General features: G+C 39.2%; 1 protein-coding gene across 1 annotated transcript in view; it reads right to left on the bottom strand.

Moving 5' to 3' along the window:
• Nucleotides 1-21,143: 21,143 nt before the first annotated feature.
• rpl21 (ribosomal protein L21) overlaps nucleotides 21,144-24,025 on the bottom strand; it is a 12,311-nt gene continuing 9,429 nt past the window's right edge. The window contains exons 5-6 of the mRNA XM_020529178.2: nucleotides 23,257-23,407; nucleotides 21,144-21,271 (exon numbers count right to left, since the gene is read on the bottom strand). Of these exons, the coding sequence (XP_020384767.1) occupies nucleotides 21,182-21,271; nucleotides 23,257-23,407 (241 nt within the window). The 3' untranslated portion in view covers nucleotides 21,144-21,181. The remainder of the gene's footprint in view (nucleotides 21,272-23,256; nucleotides 23,408-24,025) is intronic.

Consider the following 24,025-nt stretch of genomic DNA (forward strand, 5'->3'; position numbering starts at 1 on the left):
GACTGGGCCAATCAGCATCTCCGGGCTCTTTGCTCACCATCATAGCATTCATTCGCTCTGAGCCTACCCGGATGTTTGCAGCATCTCTGCCTTGTTTTGCCTTTTTGCTCTTTGCCCCCCTCCCCCCAGCCAGAGATACCAGGTTTATATTATCCCTGTCTTTCCATACCATTTAGTAGTGATGAAACTTTCCATGATTGTCAACAAGCCTCAGTCAAATGCAATGCCTTTGCTGCTGAGGATCCTGGCATAGTAGGTCAAGGGCAGTCTGTGATACCAGTCCAGGGCTTGCTTTCGGCAATCAGAGTCAGAATGCTGAAAGGTGTGAGGAGCTGAATGATTGGCAGCACACCATCCATTGTCACACTTTCTGCCTTATTATGGGCTGCTTTCCTCCTGGAATGGGAGTGAGGCTGGTATTAAAGGGTGATGGAATTGTGGCATAGCTATTACTGTTGGTGCAGGTATGGAGGTGCCCTGAGCAACTAAGTAGGCCACACAGAGGGCTTGTAGGATTAGTGGTCCCGCATTGTCAAGTTGGATGGGGGAAGATGTTGCAGGCGAAAGTGAGAGTGGTACAGCATGAACCTTGCTGGGATGTGGGTACAATAATAGAGATAAAGTGAGTTGATGGGCTGAATGGTCTACATCTGCTCTTATATCTTATGTATATCTCTTACATCATTCACTACCATTTTATTCCAATTACATTCATGGAGGGAGATTTGAAAAAGTTTATTTCATAAAAGTTGAGAAGGCTAAAGTGTGTCATAGCAGAGATTTTGAAGATTATAAAGGACTATGATTAAGTGAGCATTTTTTCATTTTTACTGGGCCATAATAATCATAGAGAGAAATAAAGATTTTTTTAGGCAAAAGGTGGCTGGAATGGAAATTCTTGTTCTAAACTATTATCGAAATACGATCTATAAATTCCTATAAAAGAATTAGCTGCTTGAAATATTGATCTTTGTATATAGGCCATTGGTCACAACAGACCAGTGAGAGGAAAATGAGTGTTATAAAGGATGTAATAGCAGAGTATTTAGAAATCATAATCTGATCAAACAAAGTCAGCAGGGTTTTATGAAGGGGAAATCATGCCTGATAAATATACTACAATTCTTTGAGCAGGTAACAAGCAGGGTAAATTAAGGGCTACCAGTAGATGCAACATATTTGATTTCCTAAGGTACCGCATGATAGGTTACTTAATAAGATAAACGCTAATGGTGTTGCAGTTAGTATATTAACAGGTTAGAAAATTGGCTAATTAATAGAAGACAGACAGTTGGGATAAAAGGGGCATTTTCAGGATGGCAATCTGTAACTAGTGGAGTGTCACAAGGATCAGTGCTGGGGCCACAATTATTTACATTATAAGTTAATGAGCTGGATGAGGCAAGTAAATATGCTATTGGCAAGTTTGCAGGTGACACAAAAATAGATGGAAGGGAAGTATTGAGGGCCACACAAGGAGCTTGTAGAAGGACATAGAATGATTAAATGAGTTGGCAAAGACTTGGTAAATGGAGCGTGATGTGAGAAAATGTGAGGTTGTGCACTTTAGCAGGAAGCATAGAAGAGCTTAATATTATTTAAATGTAGAAAAACTGTAGAAACCTGTAGCACAGAGGGGTTTGGGTGTCCTAGTGTCTGAATCACAAAAAGCTGGCATCTATGTTCAGTATGTAATAGGTAAGGTAAACTTTAATAAATGCAGGAAAGTGAACCCAAGGAATGGCAGGTCAGCCAAGATCCTATTTAATGGTAGAGCAGGCTCAAGGGGCTGGACGGCTGACTCCTCTTCCTATTTCTTATAGTCTTATTAAATGGAATGTTGTTCTTTACTTCAAAGGAAATTGAATATAAAAAAGGTAGGTTTTGCTAAAACTATAAAAGACACTAGTCAGACCTCAGCTGGAATGCTAAGGGAAAATTTATTGGCATTGGAGGCAGTCCAGAGAAAGTTCACTAGGTTGATCCCAGGCATGGAAGGATTTCTTATGAGGCAAGGTTGAGTTGGTTGGACTTGTCCTCGTTACAGTTTAGGAGAATTAGAGGAGACTTTATTGAAACAAAAGATCCTTAGGGGGCTTGACAAGATATATGTGGAAAGAGCTTTGCCCCTTGTAGGAGATTCTAAGACCAGGGAACATAATCTTAGACTAAGGAGGAAGTCATTTAAGAGATGAAGTGGATTTTCCCCTCTCAGAGGGTGGTGTATCTCTGGAATTCTTTAATGCTGTCAAGGCTGGGTCATTACGTATATTCAAGGTTGAGATAGACAGATTTCTAATCATTAAGAGAATCAAGGGTTATGGAAATCAGGCAAGAAAGTGGAGTTGAGGATTATTAGAACACCTATGGTCTCATTGAATGGCAGAACGGACTTGTTAGGTCGAATGGCCTAATTCTGCTCTTACGTAGAATAGAATCATAGAATCCTACAGTGTGGAAATAGGCCATTCGACCCAACAAGTCCACACCGCCCCTCCAAAGAGCAGCCCACCCAGACCCAGTCCCCTAATTTCCCATATCTAACCCACCTAACCTAAACATCCCTGGGCACCATGGGCAATTTAGCATGGCCAATCCACCTAACCTGCACATCTTTGGACTGTGGGAGGAAACTGGAGCACCCGGAGAAAACTCACGCAGACACGAGGAGAATATGCAAACACCACATCTATGGCCTTATAGAAGAAACTCAGTAAGATCTATAAATATTACAAAGTTCTGAAACTAGAATACAGTGTATGAGTTACAATAAAGTAAAATTCAATTTAAAATAATAAAAATAGGTATGGAAAATAGAAAGGATACATGAGGTGAACAAAAATATGTAACTTTTTATATTTATAGATGATTTTAGAGTGTTTAATATTACTGTAAACTCAACATTATGTTAATAAAAGCTACTTCTAACATCTTGAATATCTTCAGCTCATTTATTTCGTTTTCAGTATTCTCCCCACCGTAAGATTCTTGCTGGTTAATGGACCCAGAACATTCTGCTGCCTTACCCACACTCATTCTTCATGCATGATCTCAGTTAAGAATATTAATTGTATAATAATAATAATAATAGTTCAAGCATGGGAGCCATCACAACTAAGTTTCTTGTTTCATTATGGCTTTTTTTGAGCATTCCATAGTAGGGGCTCACTGAATAGCAATCAATCATGGGCATTGTAGCTGGCTTTTACATTTCCTAACCCAGCTGAAACGTAACACTCCAACTACTCCCCACTTGAGATAAATGACCCCAACACAGACTCAAAATGAATCCTATGACTCACTGCTCTGCATTTGGTTAATATTACAGTAGACTGAAAGAAACCAAAACCACTGAAGGAGTAGAGGCATTGGATTATGATGAGTAATTGTGCAAATGTGACATATTCTTACTGGAAAGGAGAAGATTGAGAGGTACTATCTCTGAGCTGATATGATTACTGTTTTTAGGGACTGAAATGGAAACCATTTCTACTTCACCTGTCCTAGAACAGTGGAACCTGTTGACATGGCTTATGGTAATGACATCACCACAGGATGGTTCAACTTCAGAACTGACTTGCAAAAACAAAATTTCAGTAAGCAAGCGATAAATTTGTGGAATAGGCTCCCCAGGGAGTTTGTGGGGCTATTCCCTCCATAACTCCTTCTCTCAGTCACCCCATCCCCTTCCTCCCATACTTTTCTGCAAGTGTGGTAGATTTCATAGAATCCCTACAGTTTGGAAACAGGCCCTTCGGCCCAACAAGTCCACACCGACCCTCAGAGCGTCCATAAGACCATAAGACATATGAGCAGAAATTAGGCCATTCAGCCCATCGAGTCTGCTCCGCCACTCAATCATGGCTGATAATTTCCTCAACCCCATTCTCCTGCTTTCTCCCCATAACCCTTGATAATCAAGAACCTATCTATCTCAGTCTTAAATGTACTCAATTACATGGCCTCCACAGCCTTCTATAGCAGTGAATTCCATAGGTTCACCACTCTCTGTCTGAAGAAGTTTCTCCTTATCTCCATTCTAAAAGATCTTCCCTTTACTCTAAGGCTGTGCCCTCGGGTCCTAGGCTCTCCTACCAAAGGAAGCATCTTCCCAACATCCACTCTGTCCAGACCATTCATTATTCTGTAAGTTTCAATCATATCTCCCCTCATCCTTCTAAACTCCAATGAGTACAGTCCCAGAGTCCTCAAACGTTCCTCATATGTTAAGCTTTCCATTCCTGGGACTATTCTCGTGAACCTCCTCTGAACCCGCTCCACAGCCAGTATATCCTTCCTGAGATATGGGGGCCAAAACTGAACACAATACTCCAAATGTGGCCTGACCAGAGCCTTATAAAGCCTCAGTAGTACATCCCTGCTTTTATATTCAAGTCCTCTCAAAATAAATGCCAACATTGCATTTGCCTTCCTGACTACTGACTCAACCTGCAAGTTTATCTTGAGAGAATCCTGGACTAGAACTCTCAAGTCTCTTTGCACTTCAGACTTCTGAATTTTCTCTCCATTTAGAAAATAGTCCATGCTTTTATTCTTCTTACCAAAGTGCATGACCTCACACTTTCCCCACGTTGTACTCCATCTGCCATTTCTTTGCCCACTCTCCTAACCTGTCCAAATTCTTTTTCAGCCTCCCCACCTCCTCAATACTACCTGTCCCTCCACCTATCTTTGTATTGTCTGCAACCTTAGCCAGAATGCCCACAGTTCCTTCATCTAGATCATTAATGTATAAAGTGAAAAGTTGTGGTCCCAATACTGACCCTTGTGGAACACCACTTGTCACCAGCTGCCATCCTGAGAAAGACCCTTTTATCCTCACTGTCTGATTACTGGCAGACAGCCAATCTTCTATCCATGCTAACACCTCACCTCGAACACTATGGGCCCTTATCTTATTCAGCAGCCTCCTGTGCAGCACCTTATTAAAGGCCTTCTTGAAGTACAGGTAGATTACATCCATTGGCTCTCGTTGGTCTACCCTGCTCGTTACTTCCTCAAAGAATTCCAACAAATTTGTCAGGCATGACTTCCCCTTGATGAAACCATGCTGGCCTTGCCCTACTTTACCATACACTTCCAAATATTCAGAAATCTCATCCTTTACAATGGACTCCAAAATCTTACCCATGACCGAGATTAGGCTAATCGGCCTGTAATTTTCCATCTTTTGCCTTACTCCCTTTTTAAACAGGGGTGTCACGTTAGCAATTTTCCAATCCTCTGGGACCCTCCCTGACTCTAGCGATTCCTGAAAGATCACCACTAATGCTTCCACTATCTCTTCAGCTATCTCCTTTAGAACTTTGGGGTGTAGTTCATTTGATCCAGGTGATTTATCCACCTTCAGGCCAATCAGTTTTACTAGCACCTTTTCCTTGGTGATGGCCACCATACTCAGCTCTGCCCCCTGACTTTCTTGAATTTTTGGGAGATTACTTGTGTCTTCCACTGTGAAGACTGATGCAAAGTAATTATTCAGTTCCTCAGCCATTTCCTTGTTCCCCACTACTATCTCTCCACCGTCATTTTCCAGTGGTCCAATGTCTTTTGCCCTTTATATATCTAAAGAAACTCTTACAGTCTTCATTTATATTATTGGCTAGCTTACCCTCATATTTAATCTTCTCCCTCCTTATTTCTTTTTTTGTTGCCCTCTGTTGGTCTTTATAAGCTTCCCAGTCCTCTGGTTTCCCACTGCCCTTCACCAGATTATATGCTTTCTCTTTTGCTTTTATGCTATGCCTGACTTCCTTAGTCAGCCATGGTTGCCTCATGCTGCCTGTACCATGCTTCTTTTTCCTAGGGATGAATTTTTGCTGCATCTCCTGAATTACTCCCAGAAACTCCTGCCATTGCTTTTCCACTGTCCATCCTGCATGGCTCTTCTTCCAGTCAATTCTGCCCAGCTCCTCCCTCATACCTCTGTAGTCGCTTTTATTCAGCTGTAATACAGTTACCTCTTATTCTATCTTCTCCCTTTCAAATTGCAGAGTAAATTCTATCATCTTATGATCACTGCCTCCTCAGGATTCCGTTACCTTAAGCTCCCTTATCAAGTCTACCTCATTGCACAACACTAAATCCAGTATCACCTGTTCCCTTTTGGGCTCCACCATGAGCTGCTCCAAAAAGCCATCTCATAGACTTTCCACAAACAGCTTTTCTTGCAATCCACTACCAACATGATTTTCCCAGTCCACCTGCATATTGAAATCCCTCATGATCGTTGTGACTTTGCTACACACTTTTTCTATCTCCTGGTGTATCTTGCACCACAGCTCCTGACTACTGTTTGGAGGCCTGTACACAAATCCCACCCAGGCCCAACCCTAATCTACACATCCCTGAACACTACAGGCAATTTAGCATGGCCAATCCACCTAACCTTCACATCTTTGGACTGTGGGTGGAAACCAGAGCACCCGGAGGAAACCCATGCAGACATGGGGAGGATGTGCAAACTCCACACAGTCGCCCAAGGGTGGAATCGAGCCTGGGTCCCCGGTGCTGTGAGGCAGCAGTGCTAACCACTGATCCACCGTGCAGCACCAGATGCTACACTTACCCTTTGTTCTCCTCTGTCTTCACCATCCATGGCCCCAAACAATCCTTCCAGGCTGGACAGCAAATTATATTTACATCCTTCAATTTAAGTCTGTGTTTACTGCTCACAATATGGCCTGCTCTACATTGAGAAGACCAATTTATTTAACGTCTAGTTTAACAACTGTGTAATTGTAATGTTATATGTTTTGTAAAGAAGACTAATCTATAAAGATGACCACAGACTCCAGGAAAGTGGTTTTTAGAAGTCATACCATTGAATGGAGTGAATTAGCAAAGACAAAAAAATAGAGATGGACTGGTGTGTTATCTTAGCTTAGAGTGGAAAGGCAGACACTTAGGGTTTGATTTATCCTTATACAATGCAATGGGTTCTTCTCAAGGTGTGAGAATTGAAAGCTTCTGAAAAAAATAGGAGACTAGAAAGACACCAAAGAGAACTCCAGCATAAGTAACTTTGTGTTTTGGAAAAATGATCCACCAAAGTTAACATAGCAGCCATTATTGTTTGGATGTGATAAGACAGATGTGAAATATTGTTATAACTCCAAGAAGATCTCCGAGAGACACCATTAAAGACAGAGTTCTGAGCCAAAGGGAGTGTAAAGAGAAGAAATCAACTGCAGTTTTGTTGAAAGGATCCAAGCATTCTGCAAATGCTGTAACTGGAGAACTAAAAAGGACAAGACAGCTCTCTCTTTCCTAAAATATGCTGCACCTACTGAGTCTGCCTGTGGACGCAATCTCTAACTGACTACAAAAGCCATTTAAACTTATGAATCTTGATTTCAGGTTTTAACCCTCAGAAAGAAAATCTTCAAGCAAGAAACACGTCTCAACACTAACAGACAGATCATACTTTCACCTTCATAAATATCTTTTATCTATACCCACTTGTATATATACAGCCACTTTTCATATGATATTTTAATTAATAACTGTATCGCAATTTATATATAAAGTTTAAGCAATAGTTGTGTAAAAAGAAACTAACCTTACATTACTGCAATGTTTCCAGAAGGCAGCTCACCTCCATCTTCTCAAGGGCAATTTGGGATGGGTAATAATTGCTGATCTTGCTCACATGCCAAGAAGAAATGAAAGTTAACAAATAGTTGAACAGTCTTGAAGAACAGTCATATCAGTGTGGAAACATTAACTTTGTTTCTCTCTCCGCAGATGCAGCCAGGACTGGTTGAGCTTCGCCATCCAGCTTTCATGTTAATTTTGTTTTTATCTGCAAATTCTGGAACCAGGAGTCAATACTGCACTGGCTCTGTAAGCAGGCCTTTGGAGTGCAGCCACCAGTTTACAGAGAATGCTGTTTTCTGCACTTATTGTCTTTACTTCAGATTAGAAGCATCTGTAGTATTTTGCTTAGTTAGACAGTAATTAAGCTCCAAAATCGTCTCACAAAATTCTATTACACTTATTTTGTATCAACTTTACAGCATTTTAAAGAACACAAACAAGGAATGAGAGTAGATCACTCAGTCCTTTGAGCCTGCTCTGCCATGCAATAAAATCATGGTTGATCTCATTTTAACATGAACTCTACATTCCTGCATGTTCTCGACAATCTTTCATCACCTTGGTAATCAAGAATCTGCCTAACTCTGCCTTAAATATATCTAAAGATTCTGTATCCACTGCCTTTTAAGGAAGTGAATTCCCAAGACTCATAACTCTCTGAGACAAAACAAGATTTCCTTATATCTGTCTTAAATATCTTATTTTTAAATAATGGCCCCTCATTCTAAATTCTCCCACAAGAGGAAGCATCCTTTTTACATCCACCCAGTCAAGTCCCCTCAGCATCTAATATTTTCCAATTAAGTTACCTCTAACTCTTCTAAACTCTAGAGATTGCAGACCTACCCTCCCTAACTTTTCCTCATAAAGTAATCCACTCATTCCAGGCATTAGTCCAGTAAACTTTCTCTGAATTATTCTGACAAATTAACATCATCAATAACTATAGTGACCAGGACTGTACACAATACTGCATGATGTGGAGGTGCCGGTGTTGGACTGGGGTGGACAAAGTCAGAAATCACATGACAGGTTTATTTGAAAACACAAGTTTTCAGAGCCTCATTCCTTCTTCAGAAGTTAGTGAGAGAGGTAATATTTGACACAGAATTTATAAGTAAAAGATCAAAGGGTCACACCACTGATGAGGATGTATTAAACAAACTTAAGGTGCTGTTAAATCTTTAATCAGTTAAAAGGTTTTAATTAATTAATATGTACATGTAAATCCACGAATTCCTTTCAAGTCACTGTCCTGAGAGAACTAAAGGTTTCATCAGTGTAAAGAAGAGGTGACATTTTAGGTCAGACAATATATGTTAGTTGTGAGGTCTTGTTTAGAATCTGTTTGTGTTTTGGTTTGGAGTCAGACTGGTTCTATTTCTAAAGTAGGAATTTATAAAATGCCACACTGACTGACTGTCTATAAATTGTGTGCTTTTTGAACAAATTAGACTGTATCTGCAAATACAAATTCACCCCATAGATTTATATGTGTGTATGTTTGTGAGAGGGGGGAGGGAGAGTGCATGTGTGTGTGAGAGAGAGAGTGAATGTGTGTGTGTTGGGGGAGTGGGGAGGACAGTGACTTGAAATGAATTGTGGATTTACATGTACATATTAATCAATTAAAACCTTCTAACTGATTAAAGATTTAGCAGCACCTTAGGTTTGTTTAATACATCCTCATCAGTGGTGTGAGCCTTTGATCTTTTACTTTTAAATTCTGTGTCTAATACTACCTCTCTCACTAACTTCTGAAGAAGGAGTGAGGCTCCAAAAGCTTGTGTTTTCAAATAAACCTGTTGGATTATAATGTGGTGTTGTGTGATTTCTGACCTTGTCCACACTATTGCAGATGCAGTTTCACCAATGCCCTGCATAATGGAACATAAACTCCCTACTTGTGCGTTCAATTCCCCTTGCAATAAAACATAACATTCTATTAGCATTCCTGATCACTTGCTGTACCTGCATACTAATCTTCTTCAATTCATGCACTTGGACATCCAAGTCTCTCTGCACCTTAGAACTCTACAACTTCTAAGTATTTAGATAGTATGCTTTTTAAATTTTTTTTCTGCCAAAATGGACTAACGACACTGTCCCACATTGTACTTAATTTGTCAGATCTGATATTTGATCAGAATCTTATGAATCAGAATCTTATGAATCAGATTAGTCATACAGACTGGAGTTATGTACATGTTGATTTGGCTCTGATTTACATAAACCATGTTAAAAGTAAACATAACTGCAGTGAATCATTTGATATTACAAGTTGCAGATGTTTTTGGATCCCACACATTTTTAGCTTGAAATTCTGGCTCGGTCATATAAACAAAATTGTGTAGTAAAAGTCTCGTGTATACATGAGATGGTAAACAGTGCTTGCTACTGTGCATAAAAAACCTTGCATTTATATCATGTTTTCATGTAATCAAGAAAAACGTGATGCCAACTCAAAGAAGAAGATAATGAAAGGTTGGTTAATATCTGGGTCAAAGAAGGATGTTTTAAAGAGGCTTTTAAAGTAAACAAGGATGGCATAAAGCAGAACCTCCTGGGTAATAATCTCTGGATTACTACCTGAGCCACAAGCAAATTAGCATAAGGTAAATAAAGTCAAGGCTATGACTGTGTGGCTCACAGATTGATGTCTTTGTGGAATGGGTTTCAGTTCATGGGACACTGGCACCATTACTGGAGCAGGATGGAGCTGTTCTGGTGGAATGGCCTTCACTTGGAACTATGTTGGGACCAGTGTCCTGATGAATTGAATAAATAAGGCTGCAGAGAGGGATTTAAACTAATTGGTGTGGGGGTTGGGTTTGACAGAATGGAAATGTAGGTTTACAGAGCAAGAGGATATGCCAGAATTACAAGGCAGCTATTTAGATAACAATACCCAGAGTGGAATAGGAAGGGACAAAGCATACAAACTTATAAAAAAGAGCAGCAATTAGGTCAAAGCTGGAAAGATTAGTAAAAAGACAAAATTAATGGTTCTTTGCTTAAATGCTTATAATATTCAGAACAAAATAAATGAATTAATGACACAAATTCAGGTTAATGGGTACGATCTTATAACTAATATAGAAACATGGTTACAGGAGATCAAAGTTTGGAGCTAAATATTCAGGAGTATGTAGCAGTGTGAAAGCACAGACAGGAAGAAAATGGTGGTGGGGTAGCATTATTGGTACAGGAAGAAATACATATGGTAGCAAGAAATTATCTTGAAGTTAAGAATGTAGCATCCAGATGGGTGTACATAAATAAAAAAGGAAAGACGCAGGTAAGTGTAGCATATAGGTGCCCTAACAGTAGCTATACAGTGGGACAGAGAATAAAGTAGGAGATAATGAGGGCATGTAACAAAGGCAGCACATTAATCATGGGTGATTTTAATCTTCATTTAGATTGGAATAGTCAGATTGGCAGAGGTAGCCATAAGGATGCATTCATAGACAGTATTTGGGATAATGTCCTAGAATTTGGAAACAACCAGATGTTCGGCTATTTTAGATCTGATGATATGTAAAAAGGCAGGTTTAACAAAATGATGTTGGAGCAAAAGATGCCATTGGAAACAGTGACCATAACATAGTAGAATTTAGCATTTCGTTTGATAAGGAGGAATCTAGGTCAGAAACAGTTATGCTAATAACAGGAATTACACAAAGGAAGGAGGGAAGAGCTGGCTGGAGTGGATTGGGCAAGTAGTTTAGCACCAAAGATGGTTGGCAACAATGGCAGACATTTAAGAAAATAATTCATGTCTTCCAGCAAAGATATATCTTAGTGACAAAGAAAAATTTTGGGAAGGGGATAAACTAACTATAGTTAACCAGGAAGTTAAGGATAGCATCAATTTGAAAGGAAAAAACATAACAATGAAGCAAAGATTAATGAATTACGAAAGTTTAAAAATAAACAACAAAGGTGACAAACAGGATAATAAACATGGCAAAATAAACTCTGAAGGTAATCTTGCATGTCATATCAAGAAAGACAGCAAGAACTTCTTTAATATATAAAAGGGAAGAAAGAAGCAAAGTGAACATAGACTCCTTATAAAACGAAGCTGGGGAAATAATGATGGGAAACCAGGAAATGGCAGAGGAGGTGAATAAATACTTTACATCGGTCTTCACAGCAAAAGGCAGTAATAGCCTTTCAAAATTACTAAATAATCAAGGGGCAAAGATAGTGAGGAAATGAATACAATAAAATATCACTAGAGAAAAAGTGCTAGGGCAATTAATGGGGCTAAAGACTGACAAGGCCACAGAACCTGATCGATGCTGCCTAGGATATGAAAGGAGGTAGCTACAGAGATGATGGATGCACTAGTTGTAATCTTTCCAAGAATTTTTAGATTCTGGAAAAGTCCCATGAAGATTGGAAAACTCTCAATTTAACACCTTTATTTAGAAAGAGAAGGAGACAGAAACACAGGTAACTACAGGTCAGTTTGTTTAACATCCGTTATTGGGAAATTGTGAGCATCTATTGTAAAAGATGTAATAGCAGAGCATTCAGAACAATATAATAGGATTAAGCAGAATCAGCATGCTTCATGAAAGGGAAATCATGTCTGACAAATTTACTAGAATTCTTTAAGGAGGTACTATGCAAGATAGATGAAGAGGAAGCAGGTGGTTGTAATATATCTGGATTTTCAGAAGGCATTCAATAAAGTAACATACATAAAGTGATTTAATAGGATGAGAGCCAATGGTGTTGAGATAGTATATTAGCATAGATTGGTTAACTAATAGAAGACACAAAAAAACAGTACTGAAGGAGAATCACTAGACCCAAAATTTTAAATCTGATTTCTCTCCACAAATGATGCCAGACGTGCTGCATTTTACAAACAATTTCTGTTTTTGTAACAGAAAACACAGTTAGGATATGGGAGGCATTTTCAGATGGCAGCCTATAACTACTACAGGGATCAGTGCAGGATACACAATTAGTTACCATATATATTAATGACTTTGATTGAAGAAAGTGAATGCACTCTTGCCAAGCTTGTGGATAACACAAGAATAGCGAGAAACTTAAGTTGTGAGGATGATACAAAAAGACTACAGAAACAGTTTAAGTGAGTAATCAAAACTTGGCAGGTGGGATTATATGGGAAAATGAGAGGTTATGCATTTTGGCAGGAAGAAGAGGAGCTGTATATTATTTAAATGGAGGAAGACTGCAGAAAGCTACAGAACAGAGGGATATGGGAGTCCTCACGCATGAATCAAAAAAATCTTGCATCAAAGTTCAGCAAGTAATAGGGAAGGCAAATGGGATGTTGGCCTTTATTTCAAACGGAATTTAGTATAAACGTAGGGAACTTTTGCTAAAACTGTACAAGGCATTAGTCAGACCACAGCTGAAGTACTATGAACAGTTTTAGGGCCCTTACCTGAGGAAAGATAAACTGCCATTGGAGCAGTCCAGAGGTTTACTAGGCTAACACAAGATATGGTGGGTCGGCCTTATGAGTAGCCGTTGAGTAGGTTGGGCCTATACTCAACAGAGTTTGAAGAATGAGAGGCAACTTATTGAAGTATACTAGATTCCTGGGGAGTTGACAGAGTAGATGCAGAAAGGTTGTTTCACTTTGTGGAAGAGTCTAGGACCAAAGGTGATAATCTCAGAATAAGAGTCACCCATTTAAATGGATTAGAAAGAGTTTCTTCCCTCGGAAGGAAGTGAATCTATGGACTTCTTTACTGCAGAGAGCTAATGAGGCTGGGTTATTGAGTAGATTTGAGTAGTTCCTTGAATAGACTCATACTGCAGTTGCAGTTGTTGTGAATCATAATGATATTTACTAGACCCACCTGCTACAGCTGCAAAGCATCACCTGTCCTACCACCTCCACTGAATTTTACCCAGTTGATTCAATATTCAAATTTTGAAATGCCACATTTTTTTTAATCTAGCATGTTTAATTTATTTGATTTTGTTTTATCCTTTAGGTCTTCAATGTAACTTAGCCTCAAAAATCCTAATTTAACTCATGTATAATAATAAGTGGTGCCTGTTAACCGATCTGACTAAATTATAACTATTTACAAATTGCCCTTGCACTCTGGTGAAATCTACACTTAGGTGAAGCTGGTATGTGCTAATGATGCATTCCTGATAGCCAAGCAGTGAACAAACAAACCAAAACGTGTCTTTACTCAGAGTGGTTATCCATTAAGTGAAACATTACAAGGATATGTCTCCTGCCTCTATTCTACTCCTGTTTCAGGATGTGTCTTTTTGTATGTGTTCAAGTCACCATTCAATCAATGTCTTCCATATGTATATGTATACAGTAAATTTCAACTGATACAAGAAAGGCTGATGCTAATTATTAATTTACTTAGTGTCTGCCTTCTTTTAAAAAAAAATTCCCAGTTCATAGTTTAATCCAATGCCCTAGTTTAGAGAAAAAGAAAAGGACTCAATTACCAATTTCATATCTACTTTCCGGTAATGTCAGATTGCTGTTTCCTCCTTTATGTTCAAAGTTTTGTTTCAAAGTATTCTGTCTGTTCCCACTGTTGTTCCAATTAATTTGATCCAAAATTTTGAGTCCCAGGGTTATTGAAATCTACTCCCACTGATTCCATCTGTCTCCTCCCTGTCTTGTTATCAAAATGGCATCAAGTGTGGCCTATGTCAGAGAATTGCACACATGAATGAAGACTTGCTCGGAGTTCCAATGAAACAAAAGTCTACAACCCTCTGGCACCTCATTCAAATTTTCACTTTTTTGAGAGCCATGGTGAGTCACTAAAGGGCAATACGTAACAACCAAATTTTGTTGTAACCGAACTCCAGTAATGTATGTTAATCCTGATGAACAAACTCTAACCTTAGTTGTAACCTGCAATTAAGCACAGACCTAGAAGATTCTTCCTTTATGTTGCTAGCCACTGGGTCACTGATGAAGCCATTTGCTGAAATCTATTATTTGTTTAAATGAGCTATTAGAAATTTAATTACTCTTGAAGTTCACATTGTTATATTCACATTTTACATGCCAATATGGTTCTTGCAAAAGTTTCAATATGCTTCTTGCCCACTGTACTCTATGACAACATGCAGTATGGCTGTAGTCTACTTATGTGATGTGAACATTTTTTTTAAAAATCAGTTTTTTTTTAGTTTTTAGTCAGCTGTACATCTTGAGGAATAGATATATCCTTGGTGTCCAATTGGTTGCATTACCAAATGCTGACTATGGGAAATATTTTATTTAAATCAGGATAGACTATTATTCAGAAATAACTCAGAATGGTTTAATGACTGGAAAAAAATAACTTAAGGCTAGTAGACGCTTACAGACTGACAAAGAGATCAGATTGGACTGATACTGAGTCATTAAGGGATAGAATCAGTAATGAGAGTTTGGTTATTGTCATGTTCCCCTCTCATCATGCATTAAATATTAGGTTCCCAGGATAATGTAAGGAAATGGTCACAATATGAAAACATCTTAAAGCATATGAAATATGTTTTCTAGTTCTGAAATGGGCAAAACTGGCAATAATTCACCTACAACATTATGTAATGCAAGTTTATAAGTTCTGTAGAATTGAGTGGCTGGTATTATCTAGTTGATGTTATTAAACTGACAGCTTAACCAAATAAAATTAGTTGACAAACGTTGTATCAGCATGATATTTTCTGCCTTTGGAATCGATAGGAGACAGGCTCGGCTCATAATGTTCAATGAACTATATCCTGTGATTCGCATACCGGGATGTACGAGGTCACACACCCCATGTACGAAATCACAGGGTTTGGTTAATAGGCAACTTGATCAAATATGAAAGCCACCTATTTACCAGTGGGTCACTTCTCCCAGGGAATTGTATCCAAGTTATTGGCATCAGATGGAAAGGCAAAAGGAATAATTTCAAAAGTCAACCAGGATTGGATTAATCGCTGATCTTCGAAAATTTACATAGCACCGTGCTACAGATTTTAGCAAGTAGATCACTGACGACTTAATTTCTTTTTCTCGTTACTGACAGTACTCCTCAAATTAAAGTAGAAGTTTTTCTATTGAAAATACTGCAGTCTCTGAAAAAAATGCCACAAATTGGGAACATGATCACAGTGTGCGCAGTATAAACTATCGTTGACAGTGTATTAAAATTGAAGGTACAAGTACACTGGTGTTTGAGTGGAAGACTATGTTTGGGACCCTGGAGGGTCTGAAAGGAAACAGAAACGGCAGATGTTGCATATTCCTCTTACACGCCGAAGCGCTATTACGCACAACTCAGATGTTGCATATTCAAAGCTTGCAAGGATCTAACAACTAACAAATCAATTTTGTTACAAGCCTTCTCAGTAATTCTCATTGGAAAAATACTTATCTATATATTAGATAAAGAAGGAAACTCTTCAAATATTTTCACAAGTCAGGAAAGACACTATAAATAAATGACGTTATCAGGTATTACAACCGGCTTCTTTTACCATGTTATCAACGTTGTTTTAGCTTTCGATCTGCAACGTGAAGTATTTCCACTTCCCAGTTGAATTTAACATTGAGATTTTACTTCTTGAATATACTGCTGCATCCATGAATGTTACAGGCACTCACATCCATTCGAAAGGTTTTTGCTTGTAATCAAATGGAAATCCTCCGCATGAGTGTGGATGGTGTGCGTGGGTGTGTTTACGCTAAGGATCAATTCCCTCATTTAGTGACGAATAATCACCAGTTGTGTAAATTGTTTATTAGCGGTGCGTAAGATGATTCAGAACCTGGGAAATTATATAATACATTCCTTTCAAAGTTGCCCCATTGTCGATTACTCAGCAGGGGCAGCACTTTTCGTCTGAGTATAGTCAGATCGTTTTATTTATCTGCTTACCGAACTAACCATTAAAACATGAAAATGTCGATACGCAGGATGGACAGATCACACAATGAAAAAGAACAGCGAATGCTGAAAATCTGCAATAAGAACAGAAACATACTGGAAACACTCAACAGGTCTGGCGGCAATCGTTCAGGGAAAGCAGAGTCAACGTTTCGAATCTAGTGACCCTTCTTCACTGGAACTGAAACGTTAACTCTTTCTCTCCAAGGATGCTGCTAGACCTGCAGAGTTTCTCCAGCAACTTGTTTTTGTTTGTAGGGAGTAAACTTGATACATTTGTCTTATGTAAAACATTGAGATATTGTAACTAGCCAAGGCTCAAGCACAAATCATCTGCCATCCTAAACATGGTTGTTGCTCCTTTTTGTTTATTGACCAGTCTATGCTGAAGTTACCCTCAATTTTATGTGGCAAACATATTTAAGCAGCAGCATTGGACTATATATTGTAATGGCTTCTCTTCCGGCTCCCAGTGTTACAATTATTTTTAGCGCCCTCTGAGGAACTATCCTTGATCCCATCACCCCAGACAATTTCATATCTTCATGTGGTGCCTTGCAAACATCAACTGAATATACCACACTTAATTTTGTGTGCTAACAACAGCCAGCTCTAACCCACCGTCACCTTGTGACCCTTTGATTATTGCTAAATTAGAAAACAGCTCATAAGATGAGCAGAACTTCCATCATTTAAGTACTACCAAGATTAAAGCCATTATTTTCCTTCACTACAAATGATGTTCCTTTGCTGCTACGTCTGTCATTCCCACTGGTAACCAGACTGGTCAAAGCCTTTGAAATGTTAAACTTTTAGGTGAATCAATAGTCTTACCAATGCTATGGTTTCCATCACTAATATGACTGACTCTACACCAAGACCCCCACCATCTCTTTTGTCACCCTGGCCAACCTCCTGCATTCTAATTTCCATAATTTGAGGCAATTCAGATGTCAACTATGCCCTTGGCCAAATTTTTGTTTCCAAATCTTTCCACGAACTTGTCCCTAATCTCCAAACCCAAAACTCTCCAATATATTTGCACTCATCCAATTCTGTCTCTTGATCATTCTAGATTTTATTTGCTCAGCTAAAAGCCATGCCTTCAATACCTTGGCCCTTAGCACCAAGATTCATTCCTCAAATCAGCCATTTTAAAAAAAAAGTAAAGGCGCTCCATAAAAGCTATCTCTTACCATGTTTTTGGAAATCTGGCCCCCTATGTCTTGCAGGGTTTTTTTTCTGGCATACATATAAATGATTTGTACGTGAATATGAGAGGTATGGTTAGTAAGTTTGCAGATGACACCAAAATTGGACGTGTAGTGGACAGCGAAGAATGTTACTTCAGAGTACAATAGACCTCAATCAGATGGGCCAAGGAATGACAGATAGAGTTTAATTTAGGTAAATGAGATGCTGCATTTTGGAAAGGCAAATCAGTGCAGGACTTATACACTTAATGGTAAGGTCCTGGGAAACGTTGCTGAACAAAGAGACTGCAGTGCAGGTTCATAGCTCCTTGAAAGTAGAAAGTAGACAGGATAGTGAAGGCATTTGGTATGCTTGCCTTTATTGGACAGTGCATTTAGTATAGAAGTTGGGAGGTCATGTTGCAGCTGTACAGGGCATTGGTTTGGCCACTTTTGGAATACTGCATGCAATTCTGGTCTTCTGCTATAGGGAGGATGTTGTGAAAATTAAAAGAGTGCAAAAAAGATTTACAAGGATGTTGCCAGGGTTGGAGGGTTTGAGCTATAGGTAGAAGCTGAATAGGCTGGGGCTATTTTCCTTGGAGCATCAGAGGCGGAGGGGCGACCTTAGATGTTTATAAAAATCATGAGCAGCATGGATAGGGTGAATAGTCAAGGTCTTTTCCCTAAGGTAGGCTAAATCCAAAACTAGTGGGCATTGGTTAAAGGTGAGAGGGGAAGGATTTAAAAGGGACCTAGGGGTAACTTCTTCCACACAGAAGGTCGTGTGTATGGAATAAGTTGCCAGAAAGTGGTGGAAGCTGGTACAATTTCATTTAAAAGGGTCACCAGACCCAAAACGTTAACTGTTTTCTCCTTCACAGACGCTGCCAGACCTGCTGAGCTTTTCCAGCAAGTTTGTTTTTGTTCCTGATTTACAGCATCCGCAGTTCTTTTGGTTTTCATTTCAAAGACATCTGGATAGGTACGTGAATAGGAAGGGTTTAGACGGATATGGGCCAAAAGCTGACAAATGTGACTAATTTTGGATATCTAGTCAGCATGGACAAGTTGGATCAGGTGTTTCCACACTGTACAGCTCTAGGATTCTATAGCAAGATGGGAATATAACATGGGCAGGTGTTAAGCTTCCCACTGGATAGAATGAAAAAGTGGATTTTAAAAAGTATCTTTTCAATGTTCATATTCAGACATGGTGTACTTTTCCAGGGAATACACATTTAGGATGCTAATGCAGCAAAAAAAAAACTAGACAGCATAATGATCTTCATCAAAACAGCATTAGAGACTTGCTACAATCATGTGGCATGTTGAAAATACAGCTGGAAACATATGCAAAATGAAAAGGTTGCCCTATATTGAAGCAATAAGTAAATCTGGCTTGTATTTTCTGGACATTACTTCATCTAAATTTCATTGAAACATTCCAAAAGGACTGGAGTATCAGCACAGGCTTGTTACAGCCAGGAAATTTAAGACATGGGTAGAGCTGCATCACTTGTCAAAACATTTAAGGCAGAATATTTTTCAAAAGACAATCTTTGAAATCATTTACCCCAAAGAGTTGTGGTGCTTCATCTTGAGTATATTTAAAGCAGACTGACTCTCGCTTAACTTCTCAGGGAATCAAAGGATACAGGAAGTGAGCAGTACAGTCAAGTTGTAGAGTCAGAGCACAAAAACAGACCCTTCTGTTCAACCAGCCCATGGTAACCATGATCTCAAACTAGTCCAATTTACATGCACTTGGCCCAGATCCGTCCAAACATTTCTTTTTCACGTATTTGTCCAAATGTCTTTTAAACTTGGCAACTGCACCTGCATCCAACACTTCCTCTGGAAGTTCATTCCACACAAACTGCTGTGTTAAAAAAAATTACCCATGTCTTTAAATCTTTCTCCTCTCACCTTAAACTCAAACCCTCCATTCCCAGCAACATCCTGGTAAATCTTTTTTGAACCCTCTCCAGCTTAATAACATCCTTCCTATACCAGGGCAACCAAAACTGGACACTGAGTCAATTAGTACTGCTGCCTCACAGCACCAGGAACCTGGGTTCGATTCCACTCAGGCAATTGTGTGCAGTTTGCATATTCTCCCAGTGTGTGTGGGTTTCCTCTGGGTGCTCTGGTTTCTTCCCACAGTTCAAAGACGTGCAGGCTAGGTGGATTGACTATGCTAAATTGCCCATAGTATGGAGGGATGTGTCGAGTAGGTGGGTGAAAGGGGGTTGGGTCTGGGTGGGATGCTCTGAGGGTCGATATGGACTTGTTAGGCCAAAGGGTCTGTTTCCACATTGTAGGGATTCTATGATCTACACCTGAAGAGGCCTCACAAACATCTTGTTCAACATCAACATGACATCCCAACTCCATTACTCAAAGGTCTGAGCAAGCAAGGCAAGCATGCTCAATGTCTTCTTAATCATTGTCTACATGCAATGCAAACCTAAGATTTATGTGCTTGAACCCCTAGATGTCTGTTCTACACTATCCATGGACCTACTTTTTAAAATCATAACTCCTGCTCTTGTTTTACCAAAATACAATACCTCATTTATCTAAATTAAACTCCATCTGCCACTTCTCAGCCCACTGACCTAACTGATCAAGATCTCTAATCTTCACTGACCACTATACCACCAATTTTGGTATCATCCACAAACCATATCTTCTATATTCTTATCTAAATCATTTATATAAATGATAAACAAGAGAACCCAGCACTGATCCCTGTGGGACACCACATGTAACTGGCCTCCTGTCCAAAAAACCCTCCTCCATTGTCTCCTGTCATTAAGGTGAGCTCACCAATTGGCTTGAATCCCATGTGATCTAATACTAATTAGTCTACCATGTGGAACCTTGTCAAAAGCTTCAGTAAAGTCCAAGGAAACAAGGTCTACTGCTCTGTCCTCAATATTTTGATTACTTCCTCAAAAAACTCAAAAGTTTGAGAAACATGATTTCCCTCAAACAAAACCGTGCCGATTATCTCATCATCCCTTGCCTCTTCAAATGCATACTATTCCTATCTTTCAGAATTACGTCAACAACTTACCCAAAGTCAGACTCAGGTCTATAGATCCCAGGCTTCTCCTTACAATCTCTTCTTAAACCAAGGCTCAACATTAGCCCCTCTCCAGTCATCTGGCACCTCACTCAGTTATAGATGAAACAAATATTTCTGCAAGGAGCCCAATTAAATTTTTCTTCAAGTGTACTTCATATTTCCAATTGATGTTTTGAGCCACAAAGTACATTTGTTAGAAATATTAATTTATTTAAAAATTTCAAGAGCCTGTTCTTGGAATTCACTACAATCATTCGCAAACTATAGCAGAGGGTGATCAGCAAACGTCTCAAGACAGGGTGAAAATTGACAAATAGTGCACAAAAATCGATACAAATTCAGACAATATTTATTTGTTTTGTTTTACAAAATTATGCCATGAACTCATATGGAATTGGTTCCAGCAGCTGTGGCTTATTCGCCTTGGTTCGTACGAAGTGTGCTTTTCTGGGCTGAGCAGGCTGCAAAGTAGAAAATCAGTACATTAGTAAAATGGTATCATTCTTAAATTTAGTTAGATGAGCCTTAGATAATAATCAAAATTCTTAGAATCCGAACCACAAACAGAACCCCACAACAAGTTGGGCAGTCGACCTATGTGGGACACTGGAGCAGCAAGGTCTCCTAAACAAACAGGCCAATGGCAGACTTGTTTCAACCAAAGCGAAACATAATGTTACAGGAAAGCAGGTAGGAAATTAGTGGGTATTTCTCTCTTGTCCAATGCGACTACTATTGATTTAGTTAAGACTGCAAACACAGATCATTTTACATTGCGAATTAATATTTTATAACAAAGTATATTTTTTCCCTTGATAAGAGTTAAAGGGTTCCTGTTGTCTGCCTGACAAAAATCTTTCTAGTCACCTTTAAATAGGAATAAAGATAATTAAAAGTAACAGTCTACATTTGATGTGGTTAAGATATCTGGGGATCTCAGGTCTATGTTTTGCACATCTGGTGGAAAATCCTAGACACCCCTGATGACCGCATGTGCAGGAAATGCCTCTGCTGGGGGTACTAAGGTGCATCTATGATGTTGAAAGGTTTGTGCATAACTCATTTCAGGATGTGGTCACCCTGCAGCTCAAGGGAGTAGAGGCAAAGAGGGAATGGGTAACCGCCAAACAGAAAGGCAGCAGCAGCTAATTAGGGAATCCTTTCATTTCATCTCACTTGCAACTGTTTCTCAAAAAACAAGAGGGCAGGTTGTCTGTGGAGACTAGCCACAACTAAGGCCATGGCACTGTACGAGGTCCAGCAGGTGGGAGAAAAGATAGGGAACAAAAGCAGGAATCCAAAAAAGTTAGTAGGATGCCATATTGTAATATGTACAGGAATAGAAGGATAGAGCAGATGACTGTATGACTGGAGGGGCACTGCAAGAGGGAGACCTTTAAATTCCTGAGGTATTGGAACAATTTCTGAGAGAATGGGACTAGAAGAATTTGGATGGGTACATTTGAATAGGAATAGGAGTAACATCCTTATGGGAAGATTGGTTAATGCAGTTGGGAAAGATTTCAACTATATCAGCAAGAGGATAAGATCCTGATAAATAGTGGGATGGGAAGGATGGGGTTGAGAGTTGAGATGCAACTAGAAACTAAAATTGATCTGAGACAGTCCAGCACACTGAAGCATAAAAATAGATAAGAAAATAGTTTGGCAAGACAAACAGGCAGGTGGGAGTATGAAATCATAGCTATGACTGAGATTTGGCTGAATGCTGGACAGGATTGACAACTCAACATTACTGGTGATAGGGTATTTTAATGCTAAGAGGGAGATGGTTGTCAAAATATTGATCAAGGAACGAATTACAGCAGCAAGGAGGGATGTTAGCTTGGAAGGATCAAATGAGGACATGTGTAAAAGTAAAAATCACAAAGGGCAAACATGCTGTTGTCTGTATTGACTAAGTCTCCAGAGAGTCAGGGATTAGAGAATCAAATGTAGAGAGACTTCAGAGAAGAATGAAGTAGCAATAGGAGATCTTAACAACCCAAAATAAATCAGTTTTAATGAGCAAGGTAGGGATAGACGAAAATTCTTAAAACCGTACCAAGGAGACCTTTTAGAGCTAGTATGTAGAAAGCCCGAGAGGGAGGGGGCAGCCGCCCTGAATTAAATATCCAGAAAGCAGCCCTGGGAAGATGGAACATATCAGTAGGGATGCCGCAGTAATAAGCTACAGTAGTATCATTTATTTCCGCTGTTGTCTCGGTAGAAATACAGCTGCAATCCAGAAATTCAATAAGTCAGACACCTCCCTTCACAAATGATTACAAGCTTTGAATTGCCTGAACATTTTCCCCTAAAAATCAGCATGTAGATTTCAGTAACGATCAAGTGTAGATGACAATGCCCTTCAGCACCTGACTTATAACATTCCACTTGTTGTTTGGATGGCTACGTAAAGTTCAAGGCATGCTGCTGTTCCTACCTGACGTTTCAGCTCAACCCAGGTCCCCTTCTCCTTAGCTGCTCTCTTGGCCTCTTCATTAGCTTTCACTCGCTGCAGAAAGCTGTCCCTGCTTTTTGAATGTTTTATGTGCTCAATACGCACGTTTATTCTTTTGGCAAGGATCTTGCCCCTAAGATGCAATTCAAAACCAGAAGATTCAGTGTACCATTAATAACGCCTGGAGCCCTTAATAGTTTAGCGTATCAAGATACAAAAACTAGGATTTATTTAGACATCATAACTGTTGTAACTTACCCAATTCAAGTTGTTCAGCTTTAAATTTCCATGTGGCTCTGGTTATATTCAATAACTCAAGTTCCATTGAAACTATTCAGTGCAATGTATTCCCAATTTGAGAATTTCAATACTTGCATATGTCAAAATTAACTCTAAAATGCATCAACTCTTCAGAATGGAAAAAGTACTTTGTGGTTGGATTTCAACTTGAACCCGTGAACGTCAAGAGTATAGAATAAGTTTTGTCATTTGTCAAAATATGATGAATAAAACTAACTGAATCAGAGGGAGGTCATACCTAACAAATTTGAGAGTTTTGTGAAGTGCTCAGGTGGGCAGATGAAGGTAGCAGTTGATGTAGTTTATATGGATTTTCAGCAAAACCTCTGACAAGGTCCCAAATGGGCAACTCAAAAAGATAAAAGCACATGAGATCCAGAACAACTTGGCAAGTTATCCAAAATTGGGCTAAGTAAGTGTGGAGCTGGAGGAGAACAGCAACTCTTGACGT

This window comes from Rhincodon typus, chromosome 6 (genome assembly GCF_021869965.1).
Source record: "Rhincodon typus isolate 14 chromosome 6, sRhiTyp1.1, whole genome shotgun sequence".
NCBI classification, from domain to species: domain Eukaryota; kingdom Metazoa; phylum Chordata; class Chondrichthyes; order Orectolobiformes; family Rhincodontidae; genus Rhincodon; species Rhincodon typus.